This window comes from Danio aesculapii, chromosome 12 (genome assembly GCF_903798145.1).
Source record: "Danio aesculapii chromosome 12, fDanAes4.1, whole genome shotgun sequence".
NCBI lineage: Eukaryota > Metazoa > Chordata > Actinopteri > Cypriniformes > Danionidae > Danio > Danio aesculapii.
This window is the reverse complement of record NC_079446.1, coordinates 27,019,771-27,034,234: the sequence shown is the minus strand read 5'-3', so window position 1 is coordinate 27,034,234 and position 14,464 is coordinate 27,019,771. Positions and strand designations below refer to the sequence as shown.

The following is a 14,464-nucleotide window of genomic DNA, read 5'->3' as shown; positions in this document are numbered from 1 at the left end:
CCTCAGACTATAATTGTACAACCAAAATCTATAATTGAAGTATGTTGGTAACTGGCATTTTTGATTTCCATATAAGAATAATATAGCAATATAAAATAGGAATATATTTCCATATAGGAATAAACACTAAAAGTCAATGGCTTTATCAAAATATCAATGTATTTTTTTTGCGTTCAAAAGAAGAAAAACTCAAGTAGGTCTGGAAAAAAAAGAAGGGTGAGTAATTGATCACAGCTTTTTTTTTTTTTTTTTTGACTGAAATATCCTTTAAGACTTGTGATGTGATTTCCTCACCTTATGTAAACAGGTGTCAACCACAGAGTTGCAGACTTTCTCCAAGTCATCCCACACCTCCAGACGAGAGCGCACAAAATCACACAGCTCCTCGTTGCTCATCACGTCCCAGATGCCATCGCAGGCGAGCACCACAAACTCATCCTCTTCTGAAACGCGTGGGACTTCGAACACCTCCGGTTCCGGAGATACCAGCTGCTCAGTTGGGCCCTTTCCGTCCACACACTTGTAGTCATAATCCCCTAAAGCCCGCGACACAGCCAGAGAACCATTCACCCTTTGGATCATCACAGAACCGCCTGCGTTCTGAATGCGCTCTTTTTCACGTGGGTTGCAAGGTTTGTGGTCTTGCGTGGAGAACCGCACTTGTCCTGCACGGCTCAGCACAGCACGGGAGTCTCCACAGTTGATAAAATAGAGGTGCTCGGGGGACACCAATACACCAACTGCTGTGGAACCGCTGCGGTCCATACCGTTACGTAGGTCCGAGAAGTTGCGCATGTACTCATCGATCTTCAGAAAGCCTGAACGAATGCCGATTTTAACGCCTTCCACCGAGTCAGGGCCTGAGCGGAAGTCCTCGCTGCTGGTAATAATGTGCTCCAGTAAGTGTTTGGAACAATAATTGGCCACACGAGAACCTGCGTGACCGTCGTACACCGCAAAAAAAGACCAGTCATCTAGGCCATGTGGCAGACCAACCACAGCTGTGTGTGCGTCCTCCATTTCGACCCGCCATCCCTGCATGCTACTTAGGCCGAAGTTGAGACCATTGCCTGCCCCGTGTGCATTATGTTTCTCCGTCTTCGGTTTGTCCAAGAAGGCCCCCATGGCTCAGGACACCGTCTGCAAGAGAAAGAGTGATTTCTTTAGCGGACAAAAGTATTGTCTATGTCCAACATTACAACAGAACAGATCTTTCTCAGGCCATTTATTCCACAAACTGGTAGGATATTAGCCAACCAAACACTCAAGCAAAGCAACAGAACTGACAACAATGTTATTTAAGTATTACACAACGTCATCAATCCTCTATGTTTATAAAAGAGTGCACATATAATGCCTCATTTACACTAGCAGCGACTTTGTAGCTGCTCGACACGTCAGGCAAACGCAGGTCTGTGTAGGTCTATAGCACGGAGAATACAACTGGCCTCTGCAGAAGCTAAGAGAGGATCAGGAGCTCCACAAGTGTTCTTATTGGCTGTCGCTCAAGAAAGTTGCTCTTAATTTGCATAAAGTTGAAGAATTCTCTACTTTGTCACGTCACTCGACACTCCCACCGGGTCACCAACAGTCCCTGTAGCTCGCATAAATGGAGGTCGCCGGAAGTCGCTCACTCTCATTTGAAATAAACGGTCGCTTGTTGCTTTTCCGCTGCGAGTCGCTCGTAGTGTGAATGAGGTTTAAAGACGAAGGCTGCAAAAGTGACAACTTTGAGTGACTGAACAACTGATGTCAATGTGATTTAAAAGCTACTGTAACAACAGATATGAAAATATAGAAATGCTACCTCATCAAGGGTAAAAAAAACACTTCAATGTCACCTAAAAGGTTACTGGTCGGTTACCGAAATACCCCATTTCCATTCATTCCATAAAAAAAATACAGAACTCAAGGATGAGGCTGAAATAACTGCTCATTTAAAAGAAACCCAGATAAATGTTTATATTTTGCAATCACACACCAGGTACCTTGACCTAGAAAACCTTAAAAAAAAAAAACCTAGCGGCTACGAAACCACCAGTAAGTCAAGGTCTGCCGGGCGACATAATTTTTATATTTTACACTAGGGCTGGGCGATTAATCGAAAAGTAATTGAAATCGACATTCAGAACCTATAATTGATTACATTTTGTCCAGGTCAATTTTATACAATTATTTTCCCTACTGCATGTGGAGTCACGTGACCCTGCTCTGTTAAGGCTGATTTATACTCCTGCGTTGAATACATGAGTATAATGCGGTGCAGCCCTTTCACGCGGTCGCATGCCTGCAGACCTCTCAAAATAATGCAAGTACACGTCACATGTTTGCACTAATTTGACGATGATTGTAAGCTGTGCCTTGAAATGGCATATTTTCTATTACAACAAAATTATTATTTACATTAAAATATTTGTTTACAGAACATGCAAGAAATGCAGTTTAAAATATTATTTACAGGATATACAAGTTATTTTATTTAGACGAGATGCTGCTTATTTTCTACTTTTAACATGAAAAACTTTGAAAATAATTTATTTTGTTTGCAAAAGTGCAAGTTTTTTTTCACTTTTTTATAAGAAAAAAAGACTGTTAAGTTTAGGCAATGTGTGTTTGAATTTCAGTTGTTCAACATTGATGTTAAATATTAAAATAATCATAGATAGTAGGTAGTGTGTTCCCTTTAATTGTTTTAAAATCAAGTAATGCAACCTTCATTCAAAAATCTCTCACTTGTAACATATGAGGATGTTTACAGTACAAAACTTTAAAATTACCAAAAAATTGTAAGATTTTATTTAAAAAATAATATTCAATAAATAAAATAACTGTTCATTAATCGTAATAATAATCCACTTAAAATGTTCAATTAATTGATGTTTTAGATTTTAGGCCAAACCGCCCAGCCCTATTTTACACAAAAACAAAAACCAGTACGAATGGTAGCATTTTCTTTCAAACTATGTCAATGTCTACCAGTTTCCATCATTCTACAAAATATTATCTTATGTTGTTCAGCAGAAAACATAAAAGCTTGGAACCACTTGAGGGTGAGTTAAATGTAAATTTTAAAATAATATGGGTTCATTTTTGGGTGAACTAAACCTTTCAGAATGATTTCTCATTCTTAAAACCTTTTGTGCTACTTATTATTTTTTTAGAAATCCAGGATTCTTAAACAGAAAAATTATGTTTGAAGCAAGCATTAGGATGTTAAAATTGGCTTCTGGACAAACAGACAACACGGATGGGGTGTGTCTGGTTGGTAACTCAAGCTCCTGCATCACCTTTCATCTCCAGTGTCATTTCTATCATGAGCCAGGTTTGACAGAATTGAAAAAAAAACACAAAAAAACACCATAAACAGGCTTTAGCTAGCTTTACCTCATTCTCAGGAAAAGCACGCACTCTAAAGTCAAAGTACAAATGTGTAACATACTATCGACCTATGCATGCAAAACACACTTTAAAAGAAGCTTTAGAAGACCTTACAAGGCCAGAGGAAAAATGTATTATTGATCACTACTAAGACAGAAGGCAAAATGTATTTTTCATGAGGCTGATTCTCCATCTGAATGTAGGATTAGAAAGTGTAGAGCAGCTTTAAGCCGCTTTGGGCAAACCTCAACCTTAAGACCATTACATGACTCCAGGAATAGCCACTGAAATGTATTACAAGCCCAAATAAGCCATTAGACAAATGGAATGGGAGCCGCCTCGTAAGCTATGCGATCACACGCCAGAGACCTTGACCTAGCAAACCTCCAAAAAAGCCAGTAGGCTACGAACCAGCAGTAAGTCAAGGTTTAGCCAGGCGACATTACAAGCGGGGTCATGGGATTGGTCAAATTACAGTTTCTCTAATACTCATCCCTCCTCACAGATCTGTTTATCAATGGGAAAAACCAATTCTGATAGTGATCAGTAGGGACAGGATCCAGTGAAAGTTCCAGCATTCTGAGGACCACAGTACAGTCCAAACTTGAGCATGTGGCCCATCAGGGACTGAACATGACTCACACAGAGGGGTGGTGCCCACTGCCAACTTTGTTGCTCACTACTCCACACACAACAGGCATGGAAGGCATGTGACCAAAAAAGGCGGTTAGGAGCTGGAGTGTGTGCGCATGTGGTTGGACGAAGGCACAGGTTGTTGTGCAGTGTCATGTCTCGGCTGGCCGGGCCGTCAGATTGGCCAGTCCTCCCCCTCTGAGCACAGCTCTATTTATATCCTTTCAAACCCAGATTGGGTTACTTGGTTCAGAAAGCTGGCAGGGACAAAGTGCTGCATCCTTATGGGTGTCATTCATGCGGGGGAGCCGGGCTTCATCCCAACATTCAGATGTCCTTGTCAGATCCTCATCTTTCCAAGGCCTTGAGGCTGGCATGATCTCTGTCTGGAGTAAATGGTCTGATCCATCATGCAGAGCTCGCTTTGATCAAACCCAGCCATTAGCATGGCAGATACGCTCGAGAGGAAGCTTTGTTAATGCTCAGGCTTCAAAACAAGCACACAAGACCAGGTGCGGTAAACGCAAAAATTTATCAGATCAAACGTTAATAAACAGGCACAACGGCAGGAAATGAGGAGGGGTTGAGGGTTGATTAATGTGGACCTGGAGAAGCGAGGGTTGAACCCTGTCTACAGACTTTACCTTTATATCCTCACTAACTAAATGACAAGATTAAATAAGCATTTTTGGTATAACAAAATATGCTTCGGTTGAAAACAAGTTCGCAGCAAACCTCATTTATAGACACTGATGTGACAATCTTGGTTGGAACTGCTATGGATTAATCACAAATAAGAGGCTATATTTATGATTTATTTATATCACCCAATACAGGGAGCATTAAAAGATGGCCTGCACATTCACCGAGGGTGACCCTTCAGAAGAACTCACCGACTAAATCATTACGCATACTTTAACGCTCACTATCGAAGCATGTTGTGACATTAATTTAACTTTAAAAAGATTTATGGGTCACACTTTATTTTGATGGTCCGTTTGTTGAATTTAAGTTGTATTGCATCTACATGCAACTAATTCACATTAGATTATAAGTAGACTGTTAGGTTGGGGCTAGGGCTAGTGTAAGTTGACGTACTTGCAAAGTTTCTTATAGTCAGTTAAATGTCTGTTAAAGGAGCATATCAACAGATATTAAGCAGACAGTCTACTAATACTCAAACAGACCATCAAAATAAAGTGTAACCGATTTATGCACAAAATAGTTTTAATAATTACCAAGTTCTGAGCTCCGGCAAGCTTCAGATGTGGCACAACTTGGGCTGTGTGGCATTGAGGAGAATTGATAAACAGTTCAACTTTATGGTAATGAGTTAAATACGCGGTTTGGCAAATGTGGAAGTCCACTGCTCAAAAATGTCTCTGTCAATGTTTCCAAACTATTATATTTGATTTAGCAAAATCACACAAGTGCCAATTTCACATCTGTCACATCCATAAAGGAAAGGTGTCACATCTGTAATGAAACTTTTTCTTCATGAATGCAGAAATGCCAAATAAAATAAAATCAATCATGCTTGTACCATACTGAGCCAACTCTTTTTTTTTTTGAATATTAGAATAGTTTCTTTGTGTGTGTGTGTGTGTGTGCGTGCGTGCGAGATCACTCTGTGGTTAGTTGTTTTGGAAAATATAGATGTTTCAATATAATGTTAACATATACTTTCTCTGTGAAGTTGTTTTTTAATTTTTACTGCAAATGTCACATCCGTTATGCTGGAATTGCTCAAACATCTCTTATAAACTGCATGTTGAAGTTCGACTAGCACTTAAACCATGAACACAAAAGCCAAACCACACAACACAATTGGTTGTTAACTAGTTTAGTCTTTAGAGAAAATTTAAACATGTTTGATCATCAGAGCGTCAAAAGCAGAGCAGGCATTTGTGTAATTGAACAGTGTTGTTGGCAGGGTGGCCAGAGCAAATTCTGATGTTCTCGCCAACAACAGTGTGAACCACAATAGATTACACCAAACTATGCAGCGAAGTGTGTATTCACATCAGGTAAAATTCATTACACGCTGCAGGTTTTTTTGGTTTTGTTTTAGTGGACCTTGCTTTCACACTGCCTTTTTGCAAGTGAACCAAAAATTGTGCAACAAAACCACACATGTGCTAAAGTCAGCCATTAAGTGGATAGAAATGCATTCGTCTGACTCAGGAGGTGCCACCACTTCACCATGTTCTGTTCGTTTTTAAAGGAGGGTGGTGTACAGTGTTGGTTAGAGCAATTTGGTAGAACAAAGCTGTGCTCAACCAATTGGTTAGCAAGCCTGTCAAACAAAGATTGAGGCACTCTCTCCTGGATACATACTTGTGATATATTTATATATTACAAGATTTACTGCAAGTACTCCAAATGATAATCAAACAGTTTTATTGATGATTCATATTTGAAACTGTTGTCAGTTTACAGTGGTTTTAGGGTTTGGTACCAAAACCCAAGACCTTAAATAAATAAATTGATTAAAAAATACCTGCATGCATTTATGCTGAAAATATTGTAGGATGCATTGTAATTGAAATTCTATACTATAAATTCTATACTATGTTATAATACTCTAACAACTGTGTGATGCAAGAATTTGTGATGCAATAGAACAATGTTCAAACAGAACCCAATGATTCACTGCCGCAGCAAAACCCTTTTTTGAAGGATTGAGATGATGGAAAGTGTGAAGGGCGTATTTCTTTCTTAATTTAACTATGGTCTATGAACATTTCAAAAAGGTCCAAAATTATGTCATAACCTCCAGCACCCTCATCTTGATGAGGCACAACTATAATGTCTGCCCCCATTTTCTTAACAAGACAGCTTTCTAAAAATAAAAGTAAACACTGGCGTCACCAAGCAACTCCACTGCTGTGCTCTGAACAGGGTTTAAGCTTCATTCAGTGACCTAGCTGCAAGCTTTGCATCTTCTCAGGACAAGACATGACCTCCACACATTTCCGCTTCGGCTCTGTGTGAAGAAAACAAGCTTTAAGCTTAACCTCTGGTGTAGAGTCAGCTATTGATAGGATTCTGACTCCACCACTCAGCTTTCCACTGGTAAACAAAGCTTTGCTGAGCTGTAGATTTATGATGTATTGACATTAAACAAGTGAGCATATATATGGTGCCTTGGTAGGGTTTTGCAATTCATTGAAATTAGGGCTTGGCGATATGGCAAAAAAACGCAATCTTGATAATTTTCTATTCGAATCGTTATGCTTCCAGATTTAAAACAGTACCCAACAATGGCTGAAGCCACAAAATAAGAAAATTAACAAATGGCATAACATATTTTTGGCCGATTCATTTTCGGTGGCTGAAACTTCGGTACATCTCTATTATCAACACACTTTAGATTCCCATTGTTGCACATTTCTGCTGTGTGAGTTGCTCTGAGATTATTATATTAATATTATAGATATATATATTCTAGAGTTAAAACGTAAAGATCTTATAGTGAGACCTTATTGTTATTGACATACATTTTATCAAGATTCGATATAATATTGTTTATCGTCCCAGCCCTAATTAAAATCGTATCGAATTCGGGATTTGAAAATGTGCAATTTCTAAATCGCCTTAGAGCACGATTTTCCCACAGTTTACCATTTGAACCATAATGCAGCGCGCCTAAACACGAGAACAGGAGACTGAGCTTAAAGACAAAAAGTTTCCATAAACAGGAATGAGGAGTTCAGCACAGGAGGACTTGGTGCCCAAAAAAAAAAAAAAAAATCAACATCTATGGTGTAGGATTACTTTGAATAGAGCAAGGCTGATGTATCGTCGAATCAGGTAATCTCGCGTGAGATACGTCGATTCCTTCAGCATTCAGCGTGCTTTGCACTCTTACTCTTTTGTCATTGCTCGGCGCCCATCAACTGTTTTCTCAGAGAATGACAAACTAACAAAACATTGCTGCAGTTCTGATACAAGTTTTATTTGTGGAGAAAATTAATTTGCACTGGGTGTTTGGGTGTTCTGTGCCCGAAGTAATTAGTCTACTGAAATGTGTATATTCTATACAAAGTGTGAAGCTGATCGCTCAGATCTTGTTACGTGATTTGCGTCGCGCTTGCAGCATTCTGAAAAGCAGAGATGTTTTCAACTTGGTGCGCATGGAAATAACGAACTTGTGTGCACAAAAGCCGTGATATGTGAACGGACTACTTCACGGCAGCGTCACAAAGAGGACTATGATCTATGCATGGCAAAACAAATCTGTAGACACATACAAAAGTACACGCAACTACTTCTGACATGTGTTCAAACAGAACATCAGAGCCTTACTTGTATTTGATGACGCACAAACACAAAGTAGTCTATGTGTTTGTTTTGCCATAGGTCTGTTCTGGAGGGAATTTGTTACACCTTTACTAGGTGATTTTTATTTTTTTGCCTTATTACAGGTCTTTGATAAAGATCTAATTATTTCCCTTTGGAAGTATGTTTCAGATTCACACTGCAAATTGTGTGTGCGTGTCAAAATCATGATTAAAATCAAAATTGCAATACTGTTCAAGAAAATCATGATAGGTTTCTTTTGCCCATATCGCACAACTCTATGCCTGGGTCTCCTAAAATACATCACCAAATGAGGCTGACGACTGTGACAATATTTCACCATGCTACTCTATTATACTGAATACGTCAACCCAATAGCAGTTCACAGAAAATAGTAGATAAAAATATACAAAGAAATTGATAGGCTAAATCATTTAAGACGCAACTGGGAAACATTGCAAATGATGAAAGCAGAATTCAACGTATTAATTTGCCTCTCATGCTCATTCTCTCTTGCCTCCACAATTTCAGGGATATTGCATCTAATTTGTGGGCGTCAGGGAGCCACTGTGGATATGCTCATGCCACATCTGTAGACAGTTGTGAGTCTCAAATCATTTATGTCCCCACACATCATGTACATCTTCACATGTTGTCCCACTGCTGATGTATATTCCAGATGTGCCTATGTCATGCTAGAAGGGAGCATCTTCCAAACAGAGATGGGCGATATGGCAAAAATATGCACAAAGCAGAAGCAGAATAGTGGTAGCTCTTGTCAGTGTAAGTCTACCATTGTATTAATATTTGAAGTGAATGTACTTCGAGTTACAGTAGACCTATATTGAGACTGATCCATGCCAAGCGGCAACCTCCCGCTCTCTCTCGGGAAGCCAATACGGAAGTAACTGAAACTGCAATTCATCAAAATTCCGCTAGTCCTGGCTCCATAATAGAGCAAGTTGCAATTGAGCCCACTGTTAGAATGGCCAATTTTACAACAGAAAAAAAAGGTGTTTACAGCCTGGTACAAAGAACGATTTTGGTTCATATGGCTATTATTACCCTCCATGACAACTGTGAGGGGGGTGAATTTTTTTATAACTCATCCATTTCCTTTATATTAGGTTATATTAAGTTTGCATAATTAAGGGCGTGGCCACTTGAGTGACAGCTAGGTCTCGCTGGTCGCCGTCACTTCACCTCAGCTGAATCCGGTAGATTAGATACTGATCTCAGCATATTCATCGTATTTTTGTTCTGTTTTATGTGGCTTTACACAGTCAGCTGCCTTTTGGACTTATTTCTTACAATTATCAGATGATATGGGATGCTGTGTGCATTTAAATGTGCTCACAAACCATTCACATGGCCTCGTTTCCCATGTGAGTAAAGTTATATACTTATATACCATCTCTATAAATGTAATAGTTTTATTTAATATCATTTATCATTAATATTTTTCTTTAGACCCATAAAGCACTCCAGAATGTGACAGATTGATTAGCTGTAGGCTCTAGAACAGTCATCTGAAGCGTTGTCATACAGTGTTATGCTGGATTTCATCAAGAGTCTTGCATTTACTAACACAGACTATATCTGAAGTGTTTGGAAGTAATTCGCGTTTTCCTCCTGTAGAAAAACGTCATAAGAGCAATGTTTAGTGGCTCAATGTATTACTACAGTGTTTTTAAAAGTCTAAACACTTTATTGATATAGTGTACAGCCAAGCACATGTAGTCAGAACACAAACGAGTCGCAGGTAATAAAGTATCAAGCGTTTCTCTCAAAGTAAAGTCTGTCTGCTAGGTCTAAGCAAAGTGCCAGCAGGCGTTTGAAGCTCTGCCCACTCTCCGCCTCTTTGCCCTTATTTGGTATCCCGCCGTGGGTGCGATGACGCGCGAACAAAATGGCGACGGTTGGCCGCGCCTACTAGTAGCTTCTTTTGCAGTGTTCAGAAACCTATGGGTGACGTCACGGATGCTCCGTCCATATATTTTACAGTCTATGATCCATGCATAACACAGGCATACTTTCGCTACTAATAGACTTGTAAACAATCAAACCGTGATCGATTTCATTAGTGCAGCAAAAATGAGCAAGTCATGAAATGTGATTATCCATTACTGAACTTCAGCATCCATAATGCAGATGAAGTCAAATTAGTAGAGTGTGAAAAACAAACACAAATGAAACATCTAAGACATTTAAACTCAAGGATGATTTTACTAGGGCTGTGCGATTAATTGAAATCATATCGAAATCACGATTTGGACATGCGCAACTTCTAAATCGCCTTACAGCACGATTTTCCCGCAGTATGGTATTTGAACCAATCAAACGCAGCGTGCCTAAACAGAGTGCCAGAACATGAGACTGAATAGCCTGCGTATACAGGGATGACAAGTTCAGCACAGGAGGACTTGGTGCCAAAAAAGTCAACATCTGTGGTACGGGATTATGTTACTTTGGATACAAGAAGGCTGATGTGTGGCAGAACCAGGTAGTTTAGAAGTCAGTTATATATTGCATCTAAAAGCGTGTGGAAAGCGTGAGCGTGTCGCTTCCTTCAAGCATTGTATTTTTCAACGTGCTTTGTGGTTACTCCTTTGTCGTTGCTCGGTGACCATCAACCGTTTTCTCAGAGGATGACAATTTAACAAACCATTAGCAGTTAACCTTAACCTTTGTTATTACAGTACTGTATAAGCTAAGTTCCCAAGTTTACAACTTTAAATGTTTTGTTTTTCCTTTATGGAAAACTGTACTCTCTGATATAGACCATTTGGAGGGATGTAAACAATAACAGTCCTAACGTATTACCAGTTTTACATATTTCATTTCCATAGCTTCTGAAAATCCAAAACGGTCCACATATTGCCAACAAATCCTATGGCAGGTGTTTTAATGTAAAAGTTATCATTAAACTTCAAAAAATCTTGTTACAGTTATAAAATAGTTTGACAACAACCAGGAAATTTTCACGGCCAATGACGACATCACATCGAAATGGTCAATATACCTAAATTAAATAGTGTTGATATTTTAATCATGACACATCGTGACATATTTGTCAATTTCCAGCCCTAATCAAAGCCCTGTCATTGTAGCAGGTAGCCTACACATGATTAAGGACAGAAAACATTAAGGAGATTATGTATTCCATCAATGGGAAGCTAATTAAAACTTTTTTATAAGCAGAAATGATTTCCTTGTTTTATGTATTATTTACAATAGGTAAAGCTCAAAGTTTCAATGAACTGCAAGAGATGACTTATCAATTAAAGCTTATTTGTATGTGAAATCAAGAATCAACCGATAAATCATTCTAATAAAAACTAATTTAGGTTTGTAGCAGCCCTACTTCAGTGCAAGCCATTTCAAGCATTGCTATACTACTAAAGTAATAAACAGTAGATCTTCATAGTTAGTTATCAAGTGGGTAGAGACATGGGCTGGTTCACAGATAATACCAGAGAACCGTTACAAAGAGGCGTTTCTGTGGTTAGTGTGTTACAAAGCACTCTGATCATATGTTTAAAGGCACTCCCTCAGCGAAAGGAAGATGTGCTGCATCACCAAGGCACCAAAACAAAAGAAGAGGAGCGAGGCCCTGTATGGAGAGAGCTATATCTGTCCAACTAGCCTCAGCTGAGTAAACACAGAGTTTGGAGAACGACAACCTACCCCTCTTCTATCACTCATACCATATGTGGCCTCTGCTCTTCTGAAGGCAGGATGAAAGATGCGAAGTCGGGTTCCTCTCCCCATGCACACATGTAAAGCGCAGAAGAGCTCTCACATCTACTGTATGAATTATCCACCCCCTCACAGGCGTACTGGAACTCCCACACCGCCCTATCACAGTTGAAACCGCAAACTCTCGCCATCTTTTCCCCTCGAAACTGTCGTCGCTGGCCAGTCATTTGTATCAAACCGCACAGCGAAACCTGAAGCACAGGCCTGCGCTGCAAAAACACAGCCAAAATACACTGTATCAGTGTAAGAGGGAAGTGGATTTTGGCAGGCTTACACAACCACTGAGGGTGAGAGCTGACACGATTGTTCACTAAAATGTCTGTAAGAGCGGAATAAGAGACAAATGAGGGTTAAAACAAGAGATAATTTAAGAAGAATGACATTTAGCTACTTGAAATTCTTTTGTACAATGTACTGCATACCTGGAGATTCCACAAAAACTGAATTTCATTGAAAGACTCAGGAGACGAGCATCAATTTGTGGGAAACAATGGTCTCCGCAGAATGCAGAATGTGAACAAAAAGGCATATAGAGGTAGAAATATCATGCAATTTGTGCTGCTGATGTTACAGCAAAGCAACATGAGTTCGAGTAGGAGTTGGAGACATTTGAGCTAAAGTTCATCGCAAACTGTGTACTTATGATTCAAAAAAACATTCAAGTCTTGACAATTTTATCCCAAAATGACAACTCTTACAGTAAACGAACGCGCACGGTTCGCAACTGCATATTCAGCACGTCTCACATACAAAGACTTGACTCACAGTCATTCCTAAAATTGCTCAGAAGCCAATCAGATTGGTAGAGACAAGCTCTTGTTATTTTTGTGTGCAATAGACATTAGCTGATCTGTGGGCGTAATGCATGAGGGTTAGACGAGTGAGATCAGAAACAGAAACCAAGCTGCAGTGCAACTGGATTAAACAATGCAGTACTTCAACACTGGAACTACCGGAATTCTATAACTACTAGGATTACCATAGCAGTCATTCTGACTGTTCTCTTAAAAGACTTTCATATCGTCACGTCGTATTTACATTGAAAGCTTCTATTGAGATATTAAAATTAAGCTTTGAATGCCTCTCATCATATTTGAGTCATCTCCCTAAAAATCTTTTTGGTTATGCAGCTTATAAATGTACAGTTAGACTATGTTAAAATAACAGTGCCTGACTGTCCTGTTCACTTTCAAGCAAGAGCGGCACTGAATATGCCGTTTTGAAAGGAAAGTCTGAAGTTATGTTTTTGCCAAAAGAAAGTTAAGTTTTTGATAGCAGGAAGTTGCTAGACAACAGAGGTACACATATTTAAAGCATAGACTATAGAAAACACAAGACATGTCACTCGTATAGTTTTGAATAGAGAAAAGTATTACAGTCAATATGGCGAATTAAGCCCTGCCTATTAGTACAGGAGTCAATCATCAATGGCTATAGAATAACATTTCTCCGGGGGGGATAGCTCAGACCAGACGAGTACTTTACAACAGATTTTGTGGTCAACAAATGCACTGGAATCTCAGTGAATACTTGTTTCACAGACATACTAAACATATCCACATGAAGCCTGAAATCTCTGCTTTTAAATGAACCCACTACACTTGAAAACAAAAGTTTTTTAGTTTTTTTAAGGTACAGTCCTGTCTTAAAGGAACTTTGTTAAAGTCACAAGGAAAAGTAGAAGACACCGAAATGCATGTGGTCATTTTGACTCTTTTGTGTTTAGTCATTCTTAATTAAATAATTTTCTTAAAAGAAATATTACACATATTCAGTAAAAGCCATGGGATTATAGATGTTGGTTTTATTTCAACAATTTTGTAACACAATTACAAATACCAAAAACGGTCAAAATGACTGTCTCTGTTGTTCTAGTGTTAAAATGCAACTCTTGGTCTTTTATTATATCAAAATGTCTGTTATTAACCAAACAAAAATTAAGCAAAGCAAGTTGGGCCAGTGTAAGTGCCAACTAAAGTGCCTTTTTGATGCGTTTAAACATTTCTAACTCTTCAAGTAGTGTATACAGTAGGTTCAAAACAACATCCCAAATTCCCTCAAAACTCTGCACCTTGTGAATCTTTCAAACATTCGTGCAGCAGATGCTCGTTTCCTTCTTGCCACAATGATGCTGCTCAGAAACGCAAAGGAGAAATTTCAACCAAACACATGTGAACAAAACAGTTTGCTGGGGAAGAAAAAGATAAGTTCAACAGAAACACTTTGTGTTGTCAGAAAGAGAAAAACGTTGTTTGCTTCATAGACAAGATCATTTCGGATCCTTGAAATGGATTTGTAAAGACTCTCATAAAAACAACCAAACCAGTGATGCATCTTTTCTATTACAGCACAGCAGGGTTCTGTTATTTTCTTCAATATTTTGTGAAATAAT

At 39.0% G+C, this 14,464-nt stretch overlaps 1 protein-coding gene across 2 annotated transcripts in view; it reads right to left on the bottom strand.

Annotated features, from left to right (window-relative positions):
- ppm1bb (protein phosphatase, Mg2+/Mn2+ dependent, 1Bb) overlaps positions 1–14,464 on the bottom strand; it is a 43,314-nt gene that overhangs the window by 14,200 nt on the left and 14,650 nt on the right. For both annotated transcript variants that reach the window (XM_056468941.1, XM_056468942.1), the window contains exon 2: positions 295–1,140. In XM_056468941.1, the coding sequence (XP_056324916.1) occupies positions 295–1,125 (831 nt within the window). In that variant the 5' untranslated portion in view covers positions 1,126–1,140. The remainder of the gene's footprint in view (positions 1–294; positions 1,141–14,464) is intronic.